Source organism: Pimephales promelas, chromosome 19 (assembly GCF_988280905.1).
Source record: "Pimephales promelas chromosome 19, fPimPro1.hap1.1, whole genome shotgun sequence".
Lineage (NCBI taxonomy): Eukaryota > Metazoa > Chordata > Actinopteri > Cypriniformes > Leuciscidae > Pimephales > Pimephales promelas.
Window position 1 is genome coordinate 21,669,104 of NC_142787.1, and position 27,664 is coordinate 21,696,767.

Below are 27,664 nucleotides of genomic sequence, written 5' to 3' on the forward strand. Positions count from 1 at the left end.
TGAGTTCCCCTAGGCCTAGACTGTATTTGGTCCCCTCGTGTTTAGAATTTTCAATCGGTGTAAACCGAGCTTTGGCTATTTTTCTCTTTTCTGCATCTCAGACGCGCTGATCTTGAAACTTCCCTATGTGACGTCATACGGGGGAAAGGTTACCTCCCCTTTCTCTGCTTTTCCCGCCCAGAGAATTTGGGCCGACCATGAGAAAACGAGCTAGTACAGGAAGTACGAACATGCAGACGCGATTTTAGTTTTTCCTAGAGAAATAGCTTTGAGATTTGAGTTTTTCCTTGAGAGATATCATGGCTTGCAAACGAGCGAAGCATGGCAGTTGATCAGCGTTCTGACTGATGTACAAATGAACACAAAAGTATTTTTTAGTTCCTTCATCCGAGCCTCTGAAGAAACAATGGGTTAATTTTATTTTCTCTGGAAATGCGCTGACTCCCAAAGTTTTGTATGGTCCAAACAGGCAAGAGACAGGTAAGTTAATCTTTCTCTCAAAATCGTTCGATACTGTTTATGCATCAGTAAGTCAAGGCAGTGACTAAAATATCAACTTCACATCGTTTCTTTTAGTAGGATGAAAATAATTGTATTTAAATTCTGAACAAATTATACAGAAAGCGATCAAAGAACAATCTTTCCACAGCGCGAGTTTATCTGGACAACTCGTTATGAAATGAATGATGCATGTTACACTGCGGAACAAAGCTCGTATATACATCATCGTGTCTGTATTGGTGAAAGCATTAGAGAGAGTGCAGAAACTGCGTTGCAATAAGATCTTCATTCTCGCAATCAACAGACTGTCATCGGCTGCTCAATGCTCATCACAGCAACATTTTATGTGATGGGAATCTAAATACTTCAAAAACTTCTCACGATTCGATAATCGATAGCTGTAATAGTAAAAACTTATAATAGTTGTAGTAAAAGTGTTCGAGAGAGTTTGTAGCTATTTCATATGCAAGCATGTCAGCCAATCACAGCAGAGGCCGGTTACACGCAGCAGACACGCCCCTTCAAACTGAGTGTTCAAAGCAGAGGCTAAAATCAGGCTAGGAAAAATGCCTTTTATTTCTAAATGATGACTCTTTTTGAGCTGAAAAAACATATTAACATTATAAGGGCAACCCAGGAAACATTATAAAATAATAAAATAACACCATGTCAGGGGACCTTTAAAGGGCACCAGATTGATGCATTTATGTTAAAAAAAGTACACCTTTTCAAATGTACAAAAATACCACTCTCGACATATACCATCTGTGTCTCACAAAATCCTATTATGCATATATATATATATATATATATATATATATATATATAAATTCTTTATATTGTCTGCAGGCATGCGTTTCTGCCATGGTTAATGAATGAGGTGTTAATCCTTAAGAATTCTTCTCTATTAATCCTTAAGAATGAGGAACAAGATCCTTTTGAGTATTTAAAAGGAGGCTCTTAATTACTGAGCTTAAGCATATCACAGTATGGAGCCTTTGAAGCAGCAAGATGGATGAGTGTACAGTACAGCTGGATCATACTCATGAAATTCAGTCCTTATCAGGCATCACAAGAACAGCAGTTTGATAGCTTACATTGCTAGGATTCCCATCCATTAACAGCACATTCATGTCGATACAGATCTCTGGAATTGCACCGGCGGTTCATCTTGTGGCATCTTTTGGCCATCATTTGCTAGAAAAGTGGAGATGTCCACAGAATAGAGTGATTGAACAACTCCCTGGTGAGACTGCTATTAGCAACTTCCCTGAGAGAGAAGCGTTGTCACCCGCCTCACCAAGCGCATATGTGTTTACCATCAGACTAACTCAACCTCCCCATGCCTGGGGAGCCAAGCTAATGGAGCCCATTAATGAGTCTGATGCAGCAAAGCATGCCGCTCCTTCTAATCAATGAGAGGAAAGTGCACTAGTGTTTCTCAGATTTGTCACAGAGACAGGGAGGAGGAGAGGCTCTCTGAGTGCCGCTGAAGACAGATGGCAGAGCGGGAGTCCCAGAAGTGGATGTAATTCACCGGCATGAGTCGAGAATAAAGGCAAGACGCCACCAAGAACTGTGGTCTTATCTGATCATTAAGATAATCATAACACTGTTGGCATTTGTAGATTTTGTAACAACTAATCAATAAAATTCTATAAAATTCTATATATATATACACAGTATATATATATATATATATATATATAGAGAGAGAGAGAGAGAGAGAGAGAGAGAGAGAGAGAGAGAGAGAGAGACCATTTTGCAAGATGTAAACTAAACTGCTCCAGAAGCACTTCCTGTTTCAGTTTTTTTAACACTAAAAGCAGGGATAAAATACAGAACATATAAAACTGAATCAAAAAGTTAAACAAACATCTTTAAGATTTTTTTCTTTACATGTGAAATAAAAAAAAACAGTTACAAACTGAAACAGGAAGTGTTTCTGGACCAGTGTTGTTTCCATCTTGCAAAATAGACTATATATATATATATATATATATATATATATATATATATATTATTTATTGATAAATAATATTTATATTATTTATAATATTTATATTTGCTATTAAACAAATTAAATTTAGGTTGAAAATTAACCATATTTTAATGTAATTATGTAAAACAATTTTTATAAGAATAGTATCTTTAAAGGATCACAAAAAAGAAACTTACAAAAAAGAAAGAAATTAAAGAAATGAAAGTTTGTGTTCCTGCTGAACATCTAGGGTTTAGGTTTTACTGTTTTATTATCATTAATAATTAAGTGATTTAACCTATCTTGCTGTTAACTTATATCGATTTCTGCATTTTTTCATACTGGGTTGTACTGTATGTCATTTGTATTCACTTTATCAAGAGTATAACTGATCGATATTTGGAGGCCCTGACATCTAAAGAGTTACGAAATATCTCAACTTGAATAGACTTCTAAACGCTCTTTTCTGTGGGAGGAAAAAAAAGCTATAACTATATATATCATTGAAAGACAGCAAGCTGGAGCTTCCTTCCACACTAATTACGAATATCAAATGGAATAAGTGAATTTCCACTTTAACCCTATATGAATAATTTCACAGCCACGTCTAATTTCCTCTTTAAGCGCTTATGTATTATTCCTCGGAATCGCTACTCTGTGGCAGTCCAATTGCCTCACACAGCAAAACGAATGTGGCTGCAAGGACATAAGCGCAACTTTGAACCTTATGGTGATTAAAATCTTTTCTGACAATGACAGTTCAAGTGTGTTCGGCTCGGGCAGCTTAATGATTCTTCTCTGATCATAACCTTACCCGCATGGCCCTTATGGAGCAGAATCAGATTAACATAAACTCCACAAGTCATCAGTGCAGTCTTGGCACACCAGCACTACTGGCAGTCCGCAGCCGATAATGAGATATTATAAAATGCCCTGTAAATCCTGCATCTTGTGTTAAAGCTGGTTACTTAGGAGCATGCAAAATCCATCATTGCTTGCTAATCAGAGATGGAATGAGTTAGGATATGAGCTCTCTTTGTACAAGCACCATCAAATCTGACCATGACCGTTTTTAACAGGACAGTTGATGAAAAAAAGAAACATTTCTGCCATTCCAAACTAATTTTTCTGTAGTACACAAGAGAAGTTTAAGAATTTAAAAAAAAAATTAATCGCCTGAAAGGTCCTAGTGATCATGCTTTTCATCTTGTACTCAACGAAAAGAAATTTTCATCGAAATGACTGCGTTTAAAACATATGTATTATATTATATTACATTATTCAACCAATATACATGAAAAAAAAATTATTTTAGATTTGTTATTCAATATTGACCCTTCTGATGAGTGGAAATTCAGTTCCAAGAGGAAAAACAATACAGTTTGACGGGGTAAATGAAAGACAAGTTAAGCGTTTAATTGATCTTTTTTTCCCCTTCTTTCCTTTTGAAGATATTAAACAAGCCTGGCAAACCCTCTGACAGTCAACAGCGAGTTCAGTGGACAAGACAGAGATGGAGGAAAAAACAGCACAAGGTCAAATGAGCAAAAAATGCAGGAGATTTCAAATGACAGGAGGATGCGATCTACATACTGAGATCACAGTGAGCTTGAAACAGACTGCCACTGACTCCATAACCACAGAAAAGGAGAGGCGATGCAGGTGGCACGGCCTTTACAGCTGACTCATTTCCCTCATCCTCTCTTTACAGTTCATTCTAACCCCAGCCAACGGTTTTACAGAGAGTGGCCACTGAGATGAGTTTCGATTAACCTTTCAATACAAAAGTAATCTCGGCTACCTATTCAGCCTTTTCAATTGCAATTTTTCTGTCTGTAAAATAATCAACAGTTGAAAGCGTGTGTGTGTGGGGGGGGGGGGGGGGGGGATTCGCAAAAACGTGCCTGGCAAAGCGATGCCGTTGTTGAGACGCTTGTGTTGAATGTAGAGTAGATGGAGCAGGGTTCAAACAGCACTAAAGATGAGGACTACAATACGGCATGTTGTCCATCACTTATGGGTCCTTAGAGTTGTAGAACAAGACAGGTTTTTTTTGCTTCTGGCATGAGATAAGATACAGGTGACAATGTTTTCACTGCCTCTCAGAGATGCTCACAAACACTGTAAAAATGAATATGCTATATCTAAGCAATACAATTGTGGCAACAGATTACAAGCAATATTTTTAATTAAATTTAACCAATTAGAATTGAGTAATAATTTATCAAATTAATTCCTTAAAATTTAACCAGTAATGAGTAAAAGTTAACAAACTTTTCTAATTGTTCATCTGACTCACATACTGTATATCAGCCAAACAAAACCTAAAGTGAATGATTTAAAGGGGACATGTCATGCAAAATCCACTTTTTTAGCCCTTAAATGCATTTTGTTGTATATTTGGAGTGTTTATAAGTACAGAAAAGATGAAATTATTCTCTTCAGGTGCTTCGTTTATATCTTTATATTCTGTTTTGGTCATATTTTTCAACCTGTTCAGATTTTTCTGTTCTCTATTACGTTTTTTGAACAATTACGTCACAGTATTTGCAGCGGAACTGCCAAATAAGGACATCGACTACCGGTCCAACACTTCGAGCAATCCGCCATTATTATTTCTCGCTCCCATTTTGTAGTCCAAGCTCAATGATGCAGAAGTTACGAGAGGGCAAGTCAAAATGTTTGGTTGTTGGATGTAGTGACCTGAAGCACTTCAAGGATTCCCACTTCAACAATATATGCCAGTATAAAGAAGGGTTTTTGTAAAGAAACTTTAGCTTAAGAGATTATCCATTCCTTGTGATTGAAAACGTCTGACGGCCTTATTAACGGTGCATTAGAGCAGCCAACACTAGAAGCAGAACTATCATCGAACAGATGTTGAATGAGTGACGCTTTCAAGAGGTCACCGATATTGTCATGACAACATCTGTTTGGTCCAGGTCGTGTAACTTCCATTATGGCAACAGATGTGAACGCCGGGCATCACATGTTGGCACCGATTCCTGTGTGAAAGTTGCATTTAAATTTGACAAAATAAAGATTTGCAGAGATAACTATAAAGTCATCATCACAATTGAAGCCAAACAGAGTGAACAAAGGCCACGGCAACATCTGCTCTGCTCAGGTAAATATGAAATCATGCTTTTATCAAAATAGCATGAAATGTGTGGAAAAGTACTGAAATGTTGCTGGAGAATAAAAAAAAAAGATAATGTAACTACTTCTTTAGAAATAGGCACCGCGCTAAGCTAACCTGCCTCATCTTTGTGATATTTTTAACCTTTTTTTTCTCCTCTCCAAGGAATGGGGAAATGTAAACAGTTTTAAAATAGAAGGTTTTTCATGGTCATTGTGTAATTAAACCAGACCAGCACAAAGAGAGTGGGAAGAGAGAGGAACGATACAAAATTATTCACTGATAGAAAACATAAATGAAATATGACAACGACAACGATGAAGGAATAACTGTTGAAAGTCTTTCATGACGCAAACTACTGAACCAGTGCACAGAGGACTCAATGCCAAAATGGTGTCTTAAGCCTGCCTAACCTGCCTATAAGACCCCCATGATGCAATAATTTAGATTCTCTGCAACTGAGGGAGTAAAAACTCAAGGACGATAGGAAATGTAACCATGTGGAGAAGCAGTTAGTCCTCATTCAAATGTGATTTTGTGCAATATTAAGTATATAAAATGTTGTTGAAAGCACATATCTAACTCTAAAGTCTAAGTCTGTTTTAAAAGTATTGACCATGTTATATGCTCATTCGCATATGAAGGAAAATTGTTATGGCATCACAGCAAAATCCCCAGTGTTAAATTAAAACAGAGTGTGAATTATATAAACTCTGAGCAGAGTGTTAAATGAACACTGAACCAGTGTAAAAGTTAATTAGATAATTAAGTGATTAATTGAGTGATGATTGAGCATTATTGAAGACACCTAACAAGAAGAATCACTGAAGGAGAAAACCATTTTAAGTCACCATTATGGTGATCAGTGTTCACTTTAGTTAGACTCTTGTCCCTTAAATCGTTAACTTTATATTTAGTTTGGCTGCTGTACATGAGTTATAACAGCCAGATGAATAAATAGAAAAGGTGACACCATCAGGTGTCTTCAATAATACTCAATCATCACTCAATTAATCACTTAATTATCTCATTAACACTGCTTCAGTGTTCATAACACTCTGCTCAGAGTTTATATAATTTACACTTTCAGTGTTAATTTTAACACTGGGGATTTTGCTGTGGGCAGCGGGGTGAAATGTAGTTGGTCATTTTTGTAGGACAAACAAACTAATACGTTTCCTTGCCAGGGGAATAGCAAACATTCAGCTTTTCCATGCTCTTACATGAGCTGTGGGACAGCTGCCCAGAAAATCATTTCAGAAATGAGGTCACAACCAGGCAGGAAATGGTGTGAGATCTACTCTAATCAGTGCCACTTCAGGCCAATCCTATATACATATATCGGCCACCTATGCTAACGTAAGTCTTTCCCGACCTTGGTTTAATGCCAAGCCGATCAAAAATTAAAATTCATGTATGAGATTCTGGGTAAGGTGGATAATCCCATAAAGATTCAATATTTAGATGGGTTTTGGAGAGGGGGATAATCACCAACGGCTACGAGATTACAGAATGACCAATGAATTGAACAAACCAGCTAAATATTCTACAGAAGGGTCTATATGTGTGCCAGAGCCTTCATTCTAGAGCAACAGAGTACTCATTTTCTGAAGAAAAGTGTGTGTCTGCTTTTAAGACATAACTTTGTAACGGAGGATTAAACATGGTTTAGTTGTAGAGTGTTTTATTTCGGAGAGCAAACAGCAAAGCATTGCAGGAGATTATGGCAAATCTGATTAGCATTATTTTACTTGTTCCACTTATGCAAAATTTTATTTGGAATAAGTCTTTAACCTTGACTTCTGTCAGCACTTCAGAGAGGAAAGAAATGTAAAAAAGAAAAAGAGCGTTTCAAAGCAGAGACCATTTTACATCAATGCTAAGAAGATGCAAATGACAAATCAACAGACAGAGATATGCAAATAACGTTGATCTAAAGTCATTACCGCAACAATTAGTCTCCGCAATCATCAAAATATTTCAATAAGGATGGTTACAACTCATTGACTATTCATTATGTTCTCTAATTAGATCATAAATTGTAAGGATATAAGAGCATGAGCCTTTGACATGTGAGAAAACTGTACAGCAGAATTCTTTACGCATGCATTGATAAAAGTCAAAGTGCACAAACTTCTAAAATAAATGTTGTTTCAATATGTAGGCTACTCAGAAACCCCAAAGCTAGCACTATGTGCAAATATGTGCCTTGAAAAAAAAATCATGCAGTGTTAACAGCTGTAATTCTGCAGAAAATTAGATGAAAAAGTGTTTTGAGACAACCCCATTTAAGCTATTACTATTTTCTAATGTTAAATTGCTTGGTGTTTTAAGATTCATTTGTTCAACACCTCCGCAATCTGCCGTGAAAGAACAGAGACACTGACAGACAGTTGTTTCAGTGATTCTCCAACATACACTGAAAATGGAGCAATGCCAAAAGCACTTTAGTATGCCCTCAAAATAAATGCCAAAACTAAACTGCCTAGAGTGTGTTTATCTTTTTCTCATGCGCTTAAATTACAAGTTTAATTTCCTTTTGCTGACGGCTACAACTTTCTTGGCATACACTGTAAAAAATAAAGGTGCCTCCTCAAATATCCTGTCGGATACTCAAGGAACTTAAAAAATTGTAATTTAAGTGCCTCAGAGCTCTTTCTCCTGGTTAATGGTGGAGCATTGAAAATCATTGCGGTTCTTGCTGGAACTTTTGGGATTCTTTAAGCACTTTGTATTCAGTTCAGAGGTTCTGGAGTCACCTTTTCACTACCAAAAGACCTCAAAGTGCTTTGAGGGAAAATAGAGGAACTTGAATACAATAAAAGGGTTATTATAAGATCTTTTAACATTTACAGTAAGTGGTTCCTAGAAAACCTCCAAAGCCAACATCTGGAACCCAATGGTTCTGTGAGGCCAACAATAATAATAATGATAAGAAGAAGAAGGAGGAGGAGGAGAACAGTTTTATCGTGTCACGAATGATCCTGTCACAGCTATTCCTCTGCTGTCATCGCTTCAGTGAACCTCGCGATGCACACGAATTACAGTAAGTTTCCTGCACTACATGCACATACATTATTACTATGAACCTTTCTGTGTGAATTAGTTTTGTTTGACAGTGTACTTGTGTTTTTTAATCAGCTGTTCTCTGCAAATCTTACTTGATGCTCTCAAATCTCATTCATGTTACTCAGAAAAAGTATATCAGGTTTGGCACCAATAATGCTTAAATATATGACTTTTGAACTCTGAATCATAACTTCAAGTTTAGTCTTTTTAAACAAAAAAAAAGTTATTATATGGCTTCAGAAGGCTTACAACACAACACATAACACATGAGTAGACCAATTGTTTTATTTAATTTTTTCATATATTTACGGTCTTTTCTTGGACATTTTTTGGAGCATAACAGAATATTTTACAATTTTTACATACATTGTTGCATTGAATTGAACAAGACAAGTGTACATAAGAATGGTTTCATGAATGATTTACACAATTTTGTTCTGCTTGTCTCCTGCAGTGAAATTGAATGATGACTGGAGTTGTATTATGCCTTTTGGGTTCCACAGACAGAAAGTCAAACAGGTTAGGAATGTCACAAGGCTAAGGAAATGATTTTAAGTTACTATCTTCTATTATAATAGAAGTTAATGGTAACCATAGTTATGTATATTAATAAATAAATAAAAATTGGTTCCTGGAGGCACCCAAAACCACACAGTATTCCACACAGTGCCTAATATAAGAGTTCCTCAGGAAACCTGAGTGGTTCTTTAAAGAACCGCTCCTTTTTAAAGGGTGCCTATAGACTATCTACAAACGGTTCCGCCACTGTGGCAACGTGAAGAACCCCAAAAGGTTCCTCCAGGCACCTTTTATTTTTACAGTGTACCTGTGAAGAATAATAAAGCCCAAAGCTAACTGTTTTAAAGCATAATTTGCTAATAATGTTCCTCACACATTGTATTATATCAACATCATTTGTACTTGGAGAACAACATGGGATTTCTGGGTAAATTATCCTAAATGGCACAGGGCCAAAATGTCCCTTCCACCCTGATCTGATCAAATAAACAGCGGTTGCTTGTGCATCCTGCTTATGATGGAGGGGGATATTTTTTTGTAAATCCCTGAACGCATATATTTGTTATATTACATTTTATTGTTTGTAAATGGCTCAGTGGTGCTGGGACTAAATCAATTTGAGCTGATCTTTAAAAGCCAGCGCATCAGTGAGCACATTAGCCTGATTTGCACTTCATTATGTGCACTGATGGGCAGTGCTGAACAATCACATCAGCAGGTGCAGAGCAGAGTGGAGGGAACCCAGGCAGGTAGAACCGCGAGTGTGTGTGTGTGTGTGTGTGGGTGTCTGTGTGTGCGTGTGTGTGTGTGTGTGTGTGTGTGTGTGTGTGTGTGTGTGTGTGTGTGTGTGTGTGTGTGTGTTTGCACAAAGTGCCCTTTTTAGAAGAAAATACAAAAAGTATGCAGAGAGCTAAAGGTGTTCCACTATTCTTTTCATCACTAAAAGAGTAAATAAAGCTTGAAAAGAGAAAAAGACATTTTAAAAACTGTTTGCTCTTCTGAAATGCTTGCAATTGCAATTCTTCAAGGATTGCTTTGGGATTTGCTTTCTGGAGTTGTTGTGATGGTTTTAGATTTCTTGATAATTTGCCAGGCAAACTTTTATATGGGAAAAGGTTTATCAGGTTCAACATCTCAATTCCTAGATAATTTCCTCATTCCCTTCCAAAATGTGTTATTACATTCTGTTATTATTTGTGCAGAGCACATTACAGGAATGATGTTAAAATTGTAATTTAAAAACCAAACTAAAATGCACTGTTGGTATTTTATCATCAACTGTTGTATCTAAATCTCAGCCCAATTAGGATTCAGACGCAATCCTCTAAAATAAATAAAATAAATAAACCTTGTAAAAAGATAGATAGGGTTAAAATCACTATCAGCAAATATTTGATGTTGATATGTGGGAAGCATAATGTTCAGCTAAAAATGCACTTAATAAATAATATTAGGATTGTTTATCCAGTTTATATCTTGCGTTTGGTTTGGATTGTCATTCACAAAATCTTAATTGAACCTTTTAGGGAACATTATATGAATGCACATTGAAGTCATGCAAATGAGGCAAAAATCCTTAAAATAGTATTTTAATCTAGCGGTTCGTTTTAAAAAACCCTGAAATTAATTAGTAATGGGGTTTTTTGTATAGTGGTTTTCCATTTAGTAAAAGGTCTGGTTAACAAGATTTGCAAAGCCTTTCTATTGAAGAATTAGCTATTGAAGAATTAACTAAACAAATTAGTAATGGGTTTTTTGTATAGCGGTTTTCCATTTAGTAAAAGGTCTGGTTAACAAGATTTGAAGAGCCTTTCTTTTGTCTTCTACACAAAAGATGTAAATACAGGGGTGGTTTTGGCACAGTGGATAAGACACATGACTTTGGTGTGAGAGACCCGGGTTTGAATCCACTGTGAGACACCAATGTGTCCCTGAGCAAGACACTTAACCCATAGTTGCTCCAGAGGTGTGCAACCTCTGACATAGCAATTGTAAGTCACTTTGGATATAAAAGCATCAGCTAAACGAATACATGTAAATGTACATTTAAAATTACTTCAAGAAACACTTATATAATTTTTTTTCCCCCTTCACTTGAACACATGGGTTAATATGAATTTTAGTGATCTGGTCCAGCTTCAAGTCAGCAATTTACATTTTTTAAAGCACACAATGGTTTAAAAACTCACATTAGTGAGAATGAATGTATGTAATTTTATGTAGTAGAACAAAATGTGAAAGTCTCTTAAAGTGATGTAAACCACAGCCTTAATTGTACTAATAAATTAAAAAAAGGCTATTCCAAAAAACAAAACAAAAAAACATTCGAAATTCCAGAGGGAGCCCATTGCGAAAAAGCCTTCTGGGTTAGCCTACAAATTGACACGTTGACAAAACAACTCTGTAGTAAAAAACGCTACATTTTACAGAAACTGTTCCATTTATGTCAAACACCCAAGTTATATTCAGTTGAAGAATTCATGTTTGGAGGTCACAATGGATACAATCATATTAGAACCGCTATCAAAACAACCGTTCAGATTCCCACAGTGACCACCTATAAACTCCTATTATCACATTAGACAAGTGTGTGTGTCATGAGTATGGAAGCAATTTTGCGATCGCTGTCTGTGGATCTACTTGCGAGTGCTGGAGGACGACATCCCCTCTCTGGTGGGTCACAGTTGGCTGATCTCTCTCTCCCCAGGGGCCGACCTCTCTGCTGAGAAAGGCATTAGACGAAGGGCCATGGGCAGCAGTGGGTTTTAACAAGGTAGCTGGATTCATTTGAGCATGTGTTGCTTATTCGCTGCTGAAATGCTCTCAGCACAGCTTATGTTTGACATATTTTTCCCTCTGCTACTGCATATTTACAGAGGCCATTGAAAACTCCTCAAGGGCATGACAGGCAATGAGGGAGGGTATATTTGTAGACTTCAGCTTTTCTGTAATCCTGAGGTCTCTGCCTAACTTCACGCCCTTGGAATGAAAAAAAAAAAAAACACGGGTAAAACAGCTCCTCCAATATATCAAAAAATACCTCGGTATCACTTATAATACTCACACAGCATTAAAATAGCCCTTGGATGTACTACTACTTTTAATATTTCTTTAGACTTGCTCTGAAGTGCCTTAATATTAAAGTGCTTTTTCATGAAACATCAAACCGAATCTTCTCGTAGTTTTCATATAAGCTGTTGTCTGTGGGAAATTCAGGGAATATTTAAATGAAACCACATATGATGGTCCAAAATCAGTTATGAATCTGAGGTGTCGCTCATAGTATGATGAAGATTCTTGCTATATACTTTCTCATGAACACAAACAAAATAAATAGAATAGATGTTTAGCACCTCAAACTTCAAGATTAAAAATAGCATTATAGTAGGTACATTTCTATGAATGAGTTCAAACTGTCAATTTAAATTAAATTATTAAAATTATTTATTTTTGTGCATACTAATGTTCCTAGCTGCCATTTTTTTCATACATTAAAAGGAATATACTAATTAAATGTGTATGTTCCTTTTATAACACTTCTGAATCAGATAATCCTCGCATAGCATTAAAATTGTCCATGGATGTATGATGGCTTCTTTTAATATTTTTTGGACATACTCTGAAGTGCCTAAATATTGATGCTTTTTCATGAAACATCAAAACGAAGCTCCTCTTACTTTTTTCATACACTACTACTCGTTATTGTCCGTGAGACTATTTCAGTGAAGTATAATTGGACCACATCTAATGGTCCAAAACAGTTCAGTCTAATGTGTAGCCCGTAAGTAAAAAAGGCATGATGAATCACACTACACACGCAGGATTAATCTTTCTCATTAATGCCGCACTGTGAACTGCAGCTACGCATGACCGCACAGGAGGCGTTTAAACATGGAAGACACTTGTTCAGGATTGCATAGGCCACAGCTCCTTTTACGGCCAGGAAATCACCTATATGTCCATGCCGAGTCAAGCTATTGGGATATTAGTATTTTTTTAGAGTTTATTATTAGTCTTCATTGCAAAAGCATGGGAAGAAGCCATTTTTGCACAACTGTTCTAACTGATACAGCTTCTCTCATTGTAATATCTGAAATATTACAAAAAAATATTAAAAAAGCTACTGTATCGCAAGTTACCGTATACAAACTCTAAATTCAGAAATGCAAAAAATTAACAATTAACAAAAGCAAAGGAGCAATTCAACAGTAGCAACACTTTTGTATTTCTCATGCAAAAAAAAGATGTTTCTCTAAATTTTCTATAGATCATGGTAAAGCTGATCCAGAGTGCCATACTGTTGGCACTTCACTTTTCAGAGTGCCATCAGTCAAATCCATTCCACTTTAAGAATGTCCTAATAAATTAAACTCCATTCCACGTTTTAGCAACAGCTTTGACTTCCACACAGCTGCTTCCTCAAATCCATTCCACTTCAGAGCAACTATTTGCTCCTTAGTGTTGTTGTAAATTAAACGGTATGCAATAATAACAAAGTGTAAATTCATATATTTATTAAAATCTGTCCAGACATCTGTGGGCAGAGTTAAGCCCCTTTCACAAAGAGATTCCGGAAAATACATGGATAATGTGACCCGGCCTTTGTCCCGGGATTGTTTGATTTCAGTTCATTCACACTGCCAGTGATTTGCCGGGATCTGTGAGTGCGCTCACACACAACCCGCAAAGATCCCGGAAAGACACATGACGTCAGGATGAGACGTGTAACGTACGCGTCGAAAACATGTACACGCGCATACCGTTCCATACAGCTGGTGAACGATCTCAGCTTCAGCGCGGATAGTGAGGAGCTCCTGCTCTCTGCTTCGTCCCAGTTTGCAGACATTTGTTCGTCCTTTCTTTGTTGATGACGAACACAAACTTTCTTCTAAGAGCAACAGAGTCGCGCGATGGCAGGAGCGTCATCACTATGACACACCCCTTACGGCATTGGTCCTGGTCCTGTTCATACAGCGGGCGTTCCGGGACTGATTACGGGACAATGTTACTAGGTCCCCAACCCGCCATCGATGCCGGTATCAATCCCGGGTCGTGTTTGCGTTCACACAGAAGACGTTCTGGCAATTTCCGGCAATTTCCCGGGATCAACGCGCAGTGTGAAAGGGGCTTTAGTGTAAAGGGCATTTTCCAAAATGGGGGGATGGGGGTTGGGGTATCATGTGACACTGGTAGGTCACATGATAATTAAAACAGTGAATGTACTGTAGTACGTCTAGATTACATTCATGCTACACACGTTCATACTACATAGAACATTCTTTTTTAGCAGTTGTGAAGTTGCTTATTCAAAATAAGTATCTCAAAAGTAGTTTACTGGAGAACCAGCCTGCAAGGTCTGAAACCATGTCATGCTAATCACATTCAACACAAGTTTTTGACCATTCTTGTGCTGTCATTTGATTTGTATAATTCCTCGGATTCTAAAATATAATTTCAATCAGGTGCTAAAACAATTCAAACAAAAAGTGTAAAAATAAACAATGATATCAGTGAATTCCCCAAAGAGAGTCTGTCCGAAAGTTTATCAATGATAATTTTTCATTCTTATTCTGAAAACAATAAAATCCTGACAGGTTCCTGTTAGTAAGAAAAAAAGAAAGAAACTGTGGGACTGTGAGAAGCAGAAGTGCAATTTTGAGTTTCTCATTCTTTTACAAAAGTCTACAGATTTTGAAAAGTCAACAGAAGCAAGTAGGACTCACTGTAATTTGTTATGGCTTTATATCTAGTCCTTTAATAAATAGCCCTTTTTAACAGTTTTGCAACCACAGAGATTAATGTTTATTAATGTGGTCACCAATGTATGTCCTGTTATCTGATGATTCTGGGATTACTGGACCTGACAAGATATCCCCCCACCCCCCACCCCCCGCCTGAGCTGATCAAGAGCTTAGCCACCCAACTACACACTCTTCCAGAAGCTTCAGAGGGCTTTTCTCCAAATCGCATGCTTAAAGTGAGAGATAAAGGCCAAACCTCCCAAACAGGCTCAGTGGAGCTGATGGCCAGAATGAGGTCATTCCCAGGCCTTGAAGCACACTTCACCAATACCCATCTAGGGACACATCTTTCATTATTAAAGTCTTCCAATCGTTCTTCCCATCCAGCAGTGATCAAAAAAGGAGTAGGCTACAGGAGGCAATTAGGTATTGAAACTAATTTTGTTTCAATGTCTGTAACTCAGTGGTTTCTTTCTTTTTTGGCATATATATATTCCCATATTTATCAACAATCTAACACACTACTACTAGATGTGACGTAATGACGCAAAGACAAGCTTGAATTTCCCGTGGAAATCCACCAGTACCACTGGAAGAGAAAAAACATTATTACAAGCTTACCATTTTGAATCGAGCTAAGGCAAGCAGATAGTGTTGAACGCTGGCTGGTTATGTACTTGCTCAAAAATGTATTTTGGATTATTTTTAACCCCAAAAAATTACGGACTGCAGCTTTAAGAGGACAAAAAAATATATAAATAAAAGAAAACTACAACCACATAAAGTTTTCAGGTGACTGTTACAAAAGAGAGAACAAAGTTAAAGTTTAGGCTACCAAACTTCAATTATCGCTAATAAGTACAACAATTTATCTTTCTGAGAATAGGTCTGGTTCTTCAAGTCAGAAAACAAACAGCTTTACTCAACAGTGGCGGCCTACTGTGAACTGCAGGGAGGAAAATCGAGAAGCATCTGAGCGCAGTGCTGACCATCCATAACACTCGATGTTAGTATAATACTGATCAGGGTTTGGCTAAACGAACTACACAACAAGCCCATCAGAAAGACAGGCAAACATGCCCCTTCCTCTCAGGACCCCCCAGGTCTGTGCAAAACATGTGATGAGGCAAAGTGAATAATAATTAAGGAAAATAATCATCCAGTGCCTTCAGTCAAATAATAACAGCCACCGTGCAGAAAGCAGGTTGAGAGATTCATGGATGGGGATGCATTAAAAATCATTACCAAGAAATGTGCGCATTAGGATTATTCGCTGCGGGCAGCCACTGATTGCTTTGTGAAGGGAGCCTGTGCGACAAGCAAATCAAAATGGAGCTTGAGAGCGAATAAGTTTCCCCTGTGCACAAATCACTAATTACTTATTAATGGCCAGATGAAGAGAGTCAGTGCCTTCAAAGTAAACACGTGCCAGCGACCCTGGAGGGGCAGAAGGAAATTGGGAGGAATTGCTCTGTAAACTGTGATGGCAACTAATCAAGTTCAGTGGCTCTTGCAGCCTTCAATACATCGGTGAAAAGGCCAATTCATAGTGCTTTCTCTAAGGGGAAACTGAAAACAAATGCATAGAGCAATCTGTGTGTATGTTTGTGTGTGTGAGAGAGCCAAACAGTGGACAAAAGAAACACCATTTCAGAAGTATCATGCAGAAACACAATGAAAGAGAATTGGGACCAAAGACAGCTGTGGTCACTGGTCATAGGAAATTGCTAAAACTAGGGAGGCAAACTATATTGGCAGTTAACTTGGCACCATATTGTTTTTTTGGTGACATTAGAGTGTTTTTTATTTTATTTTATTTTATTTAACATATTGTTCGATATTGGATGTTTACCCTTACAGTATTTTTACCGTTAGATTACCTTTGCAGTCATCTAACACCTTTAAAAACACCAATTATGTAATAACAACAATGTTAAATATTGAAAATGAAAATCCATTTTTCATGCTGTATTTTCTCAGATATGTATTTTGGATATTTTTTAACAAAAAAACAAAACAAAAAAAAGCTACGGATTGCAGCTTGAAGACATTTCTACTTTTAAAAAAGGGTTCTTTAAACTAGAACCCAGAAGCCCATCAAACCTTTTTTCTAAAAGTGTTGTAACAACCCAAGGTCAAAAATGTATTTAAATACATATGAAAGTATTCTTCTATTTTTCACAGTTAGCCAAAATACAGTGATTGGATTATTAAACAGATTTACAGAATTGCTGTACTTTGAGCGCTGCATTATGGACGGCCTTTCAGTCAGCTATTTAAGTAAGTCAAATTATGTGTTCACAAGGCTATTGAAGTGAAATGCAATAATTATATTCACCATCATTCATTTATTTGACACAGTCAAATTTAAGACAGATTTGTGTTTATGAACCAGTCAAATGACAGAGCCAATCAACTTTTAGTCATTTGTACTCATCAGAATGGTGTATGCAATTGGACTTAAATTGGATGAGGAAAAATATCTCTGCTACAGCAAACTAAGAAATGGTCCATAAGGAACGATTATTAATTTGCATGTATTAGCATATATTCCACTGGGACATGCAGAAACGTGTAAGATTGTTTAGTCAAAATTACAATACAGCAGGGGCTATTTATCTTTTGAGAGGTTGTTAATTTGTTTGTGAGGGAAGCGTGTTTCCATTTGCATTAAGAATCAGGTATAAATCCCATCTCAACATGTTACTGTTCTCCAAAACGCTAATGAGGCAAAACCAAGGAAGTGCAAGCTCCAAAAACAAAACACTGGCCTGAGAATGGTCTCTATGCACGGCGGTATTTCCGGTGAAGGTGTAAGGATGCTCCATAACTTCCACTGATCGTAGAGTCCAATGCAATACCGAGAATTTATAATTAATTTTATAACAGAGGAGGCATCCAGGCTTTAAATGGCATTTAAATGTGTGTTGAAAGTTATAATGTTATACTACGTGTTAGTTTGTTTGCTATACGAAATTAGCAGTGTGCTAAATCAACATTACAATAACATACTGACCATATTCTAACATTTCATCATGTATATAATATATATCATTTTAATAATGATCTTTTAATTTTATAAAGGACAATAATAATCATAATTTTAAATTTAATTAATTTATTTTATTTATTAAATCATTTATTTATAGATTTTTATTTACAAATTATGTGCAGTAGCAGTTCAACCATGTAAACCATTTCATCCATATGTGGCAAAAAACAGGAAGGTGCACTTGAAAATATCAATCCACCAGTTCACTGTACATGGTGTATTTATTTGCAGGCTTCCTGAAGAAAGTCTGGCAGTTTAATGCGATTCTCATGAGCTATTCTGTTTTACCCAGATTGTGCTAGGTAGGGAAAAGCTGATCAGGGAGCATTTTTATCCCTATAGGCTGATGATGAGATGAGGAGATCTGGCTCTAACAGCAGCAGCGACACGGCCAGTTTATACCGTATTTTGACGCCCATCGTAACCTCCCCTTATGGAGTGAAAACAGTCTCAAAACCTTCCACAAATGCACGCGAGATCCACATGTGCGCACTAAGACCCCGTTTACACCTGGTATTAAAATGCGATCTGTATCCAGATAAGTTATCCGGATAATAAAAAACGCATGTTAATGCAAGGTGTAAACGCGTTGTGATCGGATCGTGATCGGATCTGCCTGACCACATCTGGAGGTAGTCTGGCTCGCATTGTGTCCGGATCTTTACTAGGTGTAAACGCAATCTGGTTGTTGAAACCACATATGTATATTTTACTCCTCCCAAAAATGCTAAAAAATAAACGAGTGAGAGCGTGTTATATAGGCTATATGTCATGTTATAGCCTAGTCAGATGCGACACGCAACACGCATCACCGCAGATGAGCAGCTGAGCGTCTATTCAACGTGCAAACATCGCAAATATAAGTGAAAGTAAGTCACAGACGCAGTTTACACATCTTCAAGTAAAGAAACGAAATTATCTTACCAGGCCTGTTGCCACTCTCTCTTATTGATGTCTCTGATTTGGAAATTAGCTGATGATCAATAAAATGCCGCTCAGATCTGTTGCTTTTGGTGGCGTGCAATCCAATAAATCTGCATATAACGCAGGAGGTGAAGATCGGATTTATATCCGTTTTGCAAAAACACATTTATGTGGCCAGGTGTAAATGGAATCAGTACTTATTATCCGGATAACTTATCTGGATACAGATCGCATTTTAATACCAGGTGTAAACGGGGTCTAATTGACAGATGCACGCGAGAGATCCACACATGCAAATCAATCCACAGATGCACACAAGAGATCCACACACGCAAATCAATCCACTCGAGCATAGGCGCCGATACCTGGGGCTCGAGCACCCACAGAAAATACCGAGCACCCACGTGTGCCAGACTGCCAGTAGGCTACATTCATTTAAAATTAAACATTGCAGTTGGTGCTACATAAAGTGTCTGTCACACTGTGATTGGTTATGTCACTGTCAGTCGACTGCTCCATATCCTATACACCAATCACAGCGTTTCTCGGGTGAAAACGCCTCTGATCGCTGTTACGTGTCAGATAAACTTTTAAACTTATCTGTATTTGTGAGAAGTGGCGCAGTCCTGAGCTATGGTCCTGAGTTGAAAGATAGTCGAAAGATAGCCTACTTTTACGGCTTTATTATCAAGTAAATAGGTGTGTGCATCTGTGATGTGGATCTCTCTCGTATATTTGTGGATTGGTGCACGCGCATGTGGATCTCGGGTGCATTTGTGGATTGGTGTGTGCGCATGTGGATCTCTCACGTGGATTTGTGCAAGGTTTTGAGACTGTTTTCACTCCATATCCCCCTCCCCCCTAGCACACACACATACACAAGACATCAACAGACAGGGACCCTAGAGAAACAGCCATATCAGCAGCGTTCAGCTGGTCACTATTTAAAAAACGGTTTGGTTAGAATTCGGAGTGCAGCCCAAGCTGAGAACAGAGCTGTGCCTATCTCCAGGGGTTGAGGGGACTTGGAGCCATCACAAAGACATTTAGGCATAAAGTAGAGGAAAGGCAAAAAAAAAGAAACAAACAAACCCTTTTATAAAGGATCTTATCACCACCCTGTATGAACACAGGAAGAACTACAGAGGAATCACCATCACTGAACAGTTTCCCACAGCACCACATCACTCAAGACATCACAAATTTACTTGCTATTGAGGATTTAACTTCTTTCTGCATTAATTAAAGCTGGCCTGATAACTCTATTGGAAACAGCTGTTTCTAAGGTTAGAGCACCCTTGGAGAACGTTTCCAAAAACAACGCATCTGCCAGGAGCTTATTTATTTCTGTCTATATCAAAGGCAATTCATTTCTGAGGTTTTTATTTCTGCATGCTAAGCTTCATTCAATGATACAGTAAACACCTATATTATTGTTACTTATAAATTAGATAGCAGCGAACTGGTTTGTATCAACACTGCAATGCTTAAAGTTCATTAATCACGCATGAGATAGTGACCGGTTGTGAGCTAATGCTAACCGAGGTTGACAAATTTGCCAAGGCTGTCAGCGTATAAATCAAAGCATAATTTAGATATCAGCCGTGAGAATACAAACAAGAGTGAACATTAATTTCTCTCACGGTCATTTACCCACTAGCACAGAATGTCTTTAGTCGCTTCATCAAATCCGCTTGTTCTAATTAGAGCTCAACACTCAATGAATCAATAAAGAATGTTCTAACTTTTTCACACTGGGTTGAAAGGAAAATTAATTTAAAACAAAGATATTGTGTAGTTTACACAGCTCTTCCTTGATTGGTTATTTTGTATTCAGTTGCATTTACTAATCTAATCTACTCGTTGGGAGTTAATTGGTACTTGGTTTGCATGGGAAGTCTATTAAATTACATTTATGCTATCTTAGCTTTGGCCTTTCACCCCTCCCGAAACATAGGCCATTGACAACTTTTCTCCAGCGTCCGTGGTCCTGGACAATTTTCTCTTCCCAGGTATACCCATTCCCTTTGGTTTCTGCCTCCATGTCTCTTCTCCAGGTGTTTTTAGGTCTCCCCCTTTTCCTTTTGCCTTATGGATTCTACGTCAGGGCCTGTCTGGTGATGCTTACTTGATTTTCGCAAGGTGTGCCCTATCCATCTCCACTTCCTCTTCCTAATTTCTTGTTCTGCAGGAAGCTGGTTCTTCCTCTGCAATAAATAGCAATTTCTGGTGGTGTCTGGCCAGTGGATCTGAAGGATTCTGTGTAGACAGCTTTTGATAAAGGGTCTGGATTTTCCTGATGGTTGCTTTTATTGTTCACCAGGTTGCTGTTCCATTAAGAAGGACCGACTTGACTTTGGAGTTGAAAAGACGGATATTGGTGTGTGTTGTGAGCTGACAGGAGTTCCACACATTTTTCATCATGAGGAATGCTGCTCTCGCCTTCCACATTACATTTCTCTTCCCTGTTGCTGTCTTTTTCAGTCAATTGCCAGGAGAAATAGAAATTGAGACACCATTCCTATTTAGGCTATCTACTGTAGGTGTTATTTAATAAAGGTCACAAGACAAGTTAACCCTAGAAAGTGGAGTCAGTGGATTCAAACGGGTAGGATGTAGGTCTATTCTATTAATTTTGTGAACACCAGGAGTAAAGAACAATGCAAATAATAAAATTCAGCTAAATATGCATATTTAAAATATACATATTTTAACTCACATATTCTTTTGAACATCAAAGAATGTGTCCAATCAAACTATATGGTATTTTGAAAAAATAAAAAACAAAAAAATAGAAGGCCAATATCAACAGATGAGAAGATATGCCCTCATTATTGAAACCCATTAACTTTACACTGAGTAAAAGAAAATAAATTCATTGCAGACATAATTTACAGTCTCATACTTTCCAATCAATGAATTGCCATAACCTATTAATGACTTTCAGTCATTTGTGAAGATGAATGGTCAAAGCTTTTTAAAAATCATCTTATTGAGAAGTACTTTAGAACTAAGAATAACTAGAAAAAAGTTAAGTAGACTACAGTAATTTCCATTGTAAGACTATTTATTTGTGTGACATTTTCCAGGCCGCGAAATTGCACTTTTGAAATGATTGGATATTTTCAGGACTTGCCAACCACGGTGAATTTTGAGAGCATGAAATCATCAAAATTCAAGAGCCATACAGAAACTAAAATTGACAATTTATTCATCCAGCCTCAGAAGCAGCATGCCCACTCAAACCAAAGTGGATTTAAGACAAGTGGATTTTGAATACAACTTCCCAAAAAATCGAAGAAAAAAAAATACCTTTGATCATTAAATTCCAGGCAAAAATTTCCAGGTAAAATATTTTAAATGCCACAAATAACGGTGAACGTTTGGAAGCAACAAATGGTTGTCAAAGAGTTTTGTTTGGGTTGTTTTTTTTTTTTTGTTTTTTTTTTTGCATTCAGAAAGTGTAATTATGAAAATGTCAGATTTGTTCTTTTCCATGATAATACTACATGGTGATCAATGGCTGTTAAATCCTGCTATCAATTACTAGTCAACAAAGCTATCAAAGTAATATATATATATATATATATATATATATATATATATATATATATATATATATATAAAATCATTTCTAGCAGGGGTCACTCACCTTAAAGTGAAGATCTCTACTGACGAAAGGGTGGAGACAGCGAGGAAGCCTGACACCGTCTCCCTCTGCCGGATGGGTCTTGAGGGAACCATCACCACAAAGTTACTGTCCAAACGCAGCTCAGAGAGTGGCTGGAACAGCCGTACACTGCCGATCCTGCGCATGGGTGTGGGTCCTGAGAAGTAACCGGCCGGTCCCAGTTGGCCAGTGCGGATGGAATTGGTCTTACGGGAGTCCTCAGAGCTGCATTCCCCAGTGTCGGTGGATTGTAGCATGTAATACAACTCCACGGGAGTGCCTTCAACCAGCTCAGGAGATCTCTGTCGACCTGGTATGACACTAGGAGGACTGAACCAGCTAGGTAGTGGCTCCAGTTCAGCCACACACAGTCCGAGTTCCCCTTTCAGATGACAGGTGCCTCGTACCTCTTGGGTTTCATGGAAGGCAAACATCCTGACACACGGCAATTTGTCCATGGCACTGTAGTCGTCCCAGTCCCGGCCTACTAAGTAGAAGAGAACCTGAACCTTTGGCCAACTGGGATGGATTCGCTCACTGATAATGAAAGCCTGTATTTTCCAATTAAAACTAAAGAGTGGAGAGGAAGTGGATAATGGGGATGTGGATGAAGGGCTGTTGATGAGTCCCGGGCCCAGAAGCTCCATGGGCACGGGCTGTTCCACATAAAACGGTCCGTAACTAGCATTGACCGTTGGTGTCTTTCTGGCTTGCTGGATAAAGAAAAGTTCTGTACGAACCTGCAGGCTGGAGTTCCTCATGATGTCCTGGTTGGCTTCTTTCAGGAAGAAGGCAGACTCTGCATTTAACACCTGATATTGGACCGGAAGATACGTCGGGATGGCACCAAATCTCTGCAGTCCTTCCATCAGCATCCGGCTGTCAATGACTGCCAAATAATGGAGAAGACAGGAAATACATCACTCATCCATCTCAGACAGTAAGAGCTCTAAACCCGACCTACTGTAGAAACTTGCATGCTCTTACATGCTCTAAAGCAAAGGATCATTTGTCTCCATGCCCTATTCTGCAAACCCATCTCAAGGCAACTGGACTCTTTTATTGAATGCCTTCAACCAGCAGTTCACTGCAGATATTTGGGGTGATGGAAGGACCCAAGAGGCTCCATTGATTTTGCGTCACAGTGCTAGTCTGAGAGAAAGAGATGCTGGCGATTTGTGACAGCTGGTGGCAGACAAATGTTATTGGTGCTTAAGGCAGACACTACAGCACAGCAGGAAGAGGCTTATATACTATTGTGCAACAAAGTATTTCATGGCTTTTATTTAAAGGTTTTTCCTGATGAATATAAATTGAGTTAGAGGATTTCTACTTGTTCTACAGCATTTTTATACAGAAAGTTCTCTTTGTTTTTTGTTTTTTTTTATTATTAATAAATCAAATCATCTCATGAATATTGAGTTAATATAGTGGAATCAGTTTGTTTTGTTTCAGGTGAACCAGATCTGAGAGATCTAATGCAAAATGTCAGTAAAGAAACGTGGGAGTAAAACTTTACTCTAAAAATATTTTCCTGTGGGACTAAAACATTATTCTTTTTGGCATCAATAAAAAAGGGGAGAGAGAAAGAAAGAGTGAGATTGATAAAGATTAATCGAAAGAGCAACCGCGTTCATCATTACGTTCTGCATCAAGTTCAAGCGATACTCTTTTGGCGTTAAGTCGACTTGCGTACGGCCGTTAGTCGATTAAGTTTTAAATATGGATATTTTTCTTACACAAACACATCGCTTCACTTCATAAGGCCTTTATTAAACCGCCAGAGCCATGTCAAGCACTTTTATAATAGATGGACGCACTTTGATGGACTGGACTTGGAAGAGCCAGGGCTTTTTTTTTTTAACAACTCCAATTGTATTCGTCTGAAAGAAGCATGTCATATACACATGGCTTTAGAGTAAATCATGGGCTAATTTTAATTTTTGGGTGAATCCCTTTATTGAATCATTCTCCTATGGATATGTAAAACAATTTTAGTACAAAATGTATGTATTTTTTGTATTTTATAAAAATATTTATTTTATATAATTGTTATTCAGTAGCTTTGAATGTCTGTGAATGTTAGCAGCACATATATTTATGTTTTATGCTATTGGATATATTGCACTTTTAAGTTAAGGTCCATTTCATTAGATGAAATATGGAAAATGTACTGTCCTCAGCATAGTTTTAGTGTTTTGACAGTCAGATAGACTGCCTTCCCTCTAACTTCTCTGAAGACAAGAAGTTCGTTTGCCCACAGGTTTCATGGTCTGAAATATGGAATGAAAAACTACAAATAAAACAGGAAATATTTTTACTAATAAAATCAGGCCTTTGAATAAACACATTCTGTAAGAAATTTACAACAATCTGTGTGAGCTGTGAGCTTCTCCTCTTGATGAACATAATAGTTATCATTTTTTAACTGGTTGAAAAATTTACATTTACAATTTTTTATGGCTTTTTTGCAGGTCTTTCACTAATGTACAGTGTAAGCAAATTAATATTCATTTTGAGAATATCAACGTTACCACTTGCCAGTTATCGATAATGAACATTAGTGTTTTTTATCATATCTCAGCCTTACCCATTGTAAAACCATTGTAATTCACTGCCAATGGTGGATTATTGCTTTAGTTTAAAAGATAACGATTTTACTCATGTAATTTGTAGTCTGTACCGGATTGCATTTCAGAAGTAATCTAACACTGCACATAATTACATGGTGAGATAGAGCAAGGCAGAGACAGGGAGGAAGACAGAAAATGCACCAGCTATCTGGGCATTGAGCACACGTACTGATTGCATCAGTATAGTGGAGCAGGAATTTCAGAATGTAAGCCTTATCAGAGACGTGTCTGTTGAGCAAAGGGATGAAAATTAAGCTGATTTCAAAATGTTGGGAGTTGTGAAACGAGCAGAGGGGGAAATTAAAGATTCTGAGCCTACGGAGAGGATGCCACTGACAGACAAATAGCAAAAAAGGTCACATTAAAAATAGAGAATATTTCCTTGGTATGCTTAAGGTTCAAGAAAGAGTAATTTATGTATTTATTTTTACATTTTACAACTAGGCAAAATTGCACTCACCACTTAAAAGCAACTTGACATTTTAGATACAGAGTAAATTAACACTTATTTTTTATGCTAACAACAGCGCAACTGCCATTTACGATCAAACTGCGATCAAGCTGTGATATGCCTCAATTTAGCTCCAAAAATAATAGATCTGTTCAGTCATGACGTGGGTTAGTATAGGTCTACCCGGAAGGCTGATTCACGGTGGGTCAGCATTCCCATCGGGAAATTTAATTAGGTTTTTAGAATAGAGTTTTTCAATTTATGAGTTAAACAAGGTCTTACAATACTACTTGAAGAGACTTTCATGCTCTACAAAATAAATTATAAACTCACATCCTTGTGGTAACTCACACTAACTTTGAAAAGGTTGGGTTTGGTAAGACTTTATGTTTAATGTTTTGGAAAGAGGTCTCTTAAGCTCACCAAAAATATCTGATTAATATGCTTAAAAATGTTACTAATGTAATGGTGGCACATTTTTCTTGAGAAATTATTGTTATATGCTTATTTGTTGCTCAAGTAACATTTTGTATTATTATCAAGGCTTGAAACAGTTGTGCTGCTTAATATTTTTGCGGAAACTGGGATACAGTTTTTCAGGATTCTTTGACAAATAGATAAAACAGTCATTAGGTTTACTGTAAGTCTTTACTGTCACTTTTGTCCAGTTTATGCATCAAAACAGTATTAATTAATTTTGAGAATAAAATAATAATAATAATATTCTTACAGATCCAAAACTGCAACTATATAAAAAAAGATCCTAACTAGCTATTTCTCTTCCAAGTACAGTAGGAGTAAGATTCTATAAAATCTATCTTCCCCGCTTTTCCCCATTTCAACATAATGCAATGAACATTACCATTTTCCATAATGATAATTAGGAAATTTTTAGAGACCCATTAATGGCAGGAAACTCTTGATCTGCATTCGTCATGCCTGGTTGCAGAAATATCTTCCACAATCTGCTCAAAGCCACTTTATCAAAAAATTAGCAATCGCGCACTAAGGCTTACAGTGAACTAGTGTCTCCGATGAGACATCTAAACAAACCGAAGAGGCAAAAAACATAAGCATAAGTAAGCCTTTTTATGATTACATTACTGCAATCTATCGCTCGTTGAGCTTGAGTCTACTGCAGTGAGGGCTGGAAAAAGTCAATTGACTCTGGAAGTCAGATGGCTCACTGTATTTGGACATGGCAGGAGGCTAGGAGAAAAATCTGCTGATTTGAGCACCTCACAGTACCCGTGTTATACTAACCGCGGTGGCTTCTTCTGCACTCTCGGAGAGCTGGACTTTTTTATTTCAAGGTAACAGGCTTTGAGGATTGGTTTGTCTGGTGAGATTTTTTATCCATTCCAACTCGCTCCCAATCACTAGCGTTTGCAATCTCAGCTTGATTCTGTAGCCCTTGACTAACGGATTCAGTCAGATGCTGAGCCTAGCACCAATGAATTATGGGAGAGGGTGCGTAAATGGGAAGCAGGCCCTGTGTCATACAGGACAACTTGGAGAATGATGTAATGATATGCAGGTATGCTCTCATTTAGAGTCATACCTCCCGGGGATCACGTCGCCAAGACAAATGAAAAAATAAGTGAGAACAAAGGCTGGTGGGAGGAAGTCGAATGAAAATATGAGTGATGACTCAGATTATTAGAATCCAAAGCCTTTAACAATAAAAACAAAAAATGACAACTGCAAACCAGCATGGAAATATATGATATTCTTTTTATATTTGCATATTTGGCTATCATTCATCCGGTGGTGTTTAAAAGCTTTTGTGTTGATTTTTTTTAGGCAAATTGTTGACAGGAAAACAATCCCTTGACCAATTTGGCCAATGGCAACTAGGCTAGCTTCACTGATGTTACGGTGGCATTCAAGGCTTTTGTTTGGCCATTGGCTGAGAGTCTAGGCAGGCTGGAGTAGAGAGCAAAAATTATGAACTGAAGCAGTTACACTGAAGGGAGCGGCTAAA

General features: G+C 37.6%; 1 protein-coding gene across 2 annotated transcripts in view; it reads right to left on the reverse strand.

The window, feature by feature from the left end:
• The window catches only part of LOC120490851 (transmembrane protein 132C), a 127,397-nt gene that overhangs the window by 70,329 nt on the left and 29,404 nt on the right, over window positions 1–27,664 (reverse strand). For both annotated transcript variants that reach the window (XM_039688346.2, XM_089123608.1), the window contains exon 2: window positions 22,579–23,485. In XM_039688346.2, the coding sequence (XP_039544280.1) occupies window positions 22,579–23,485 (907 nt within the window). The remainder of the gene's footprint in view (window positions 1–22,578; window positions 23,486–27,664) is intronic.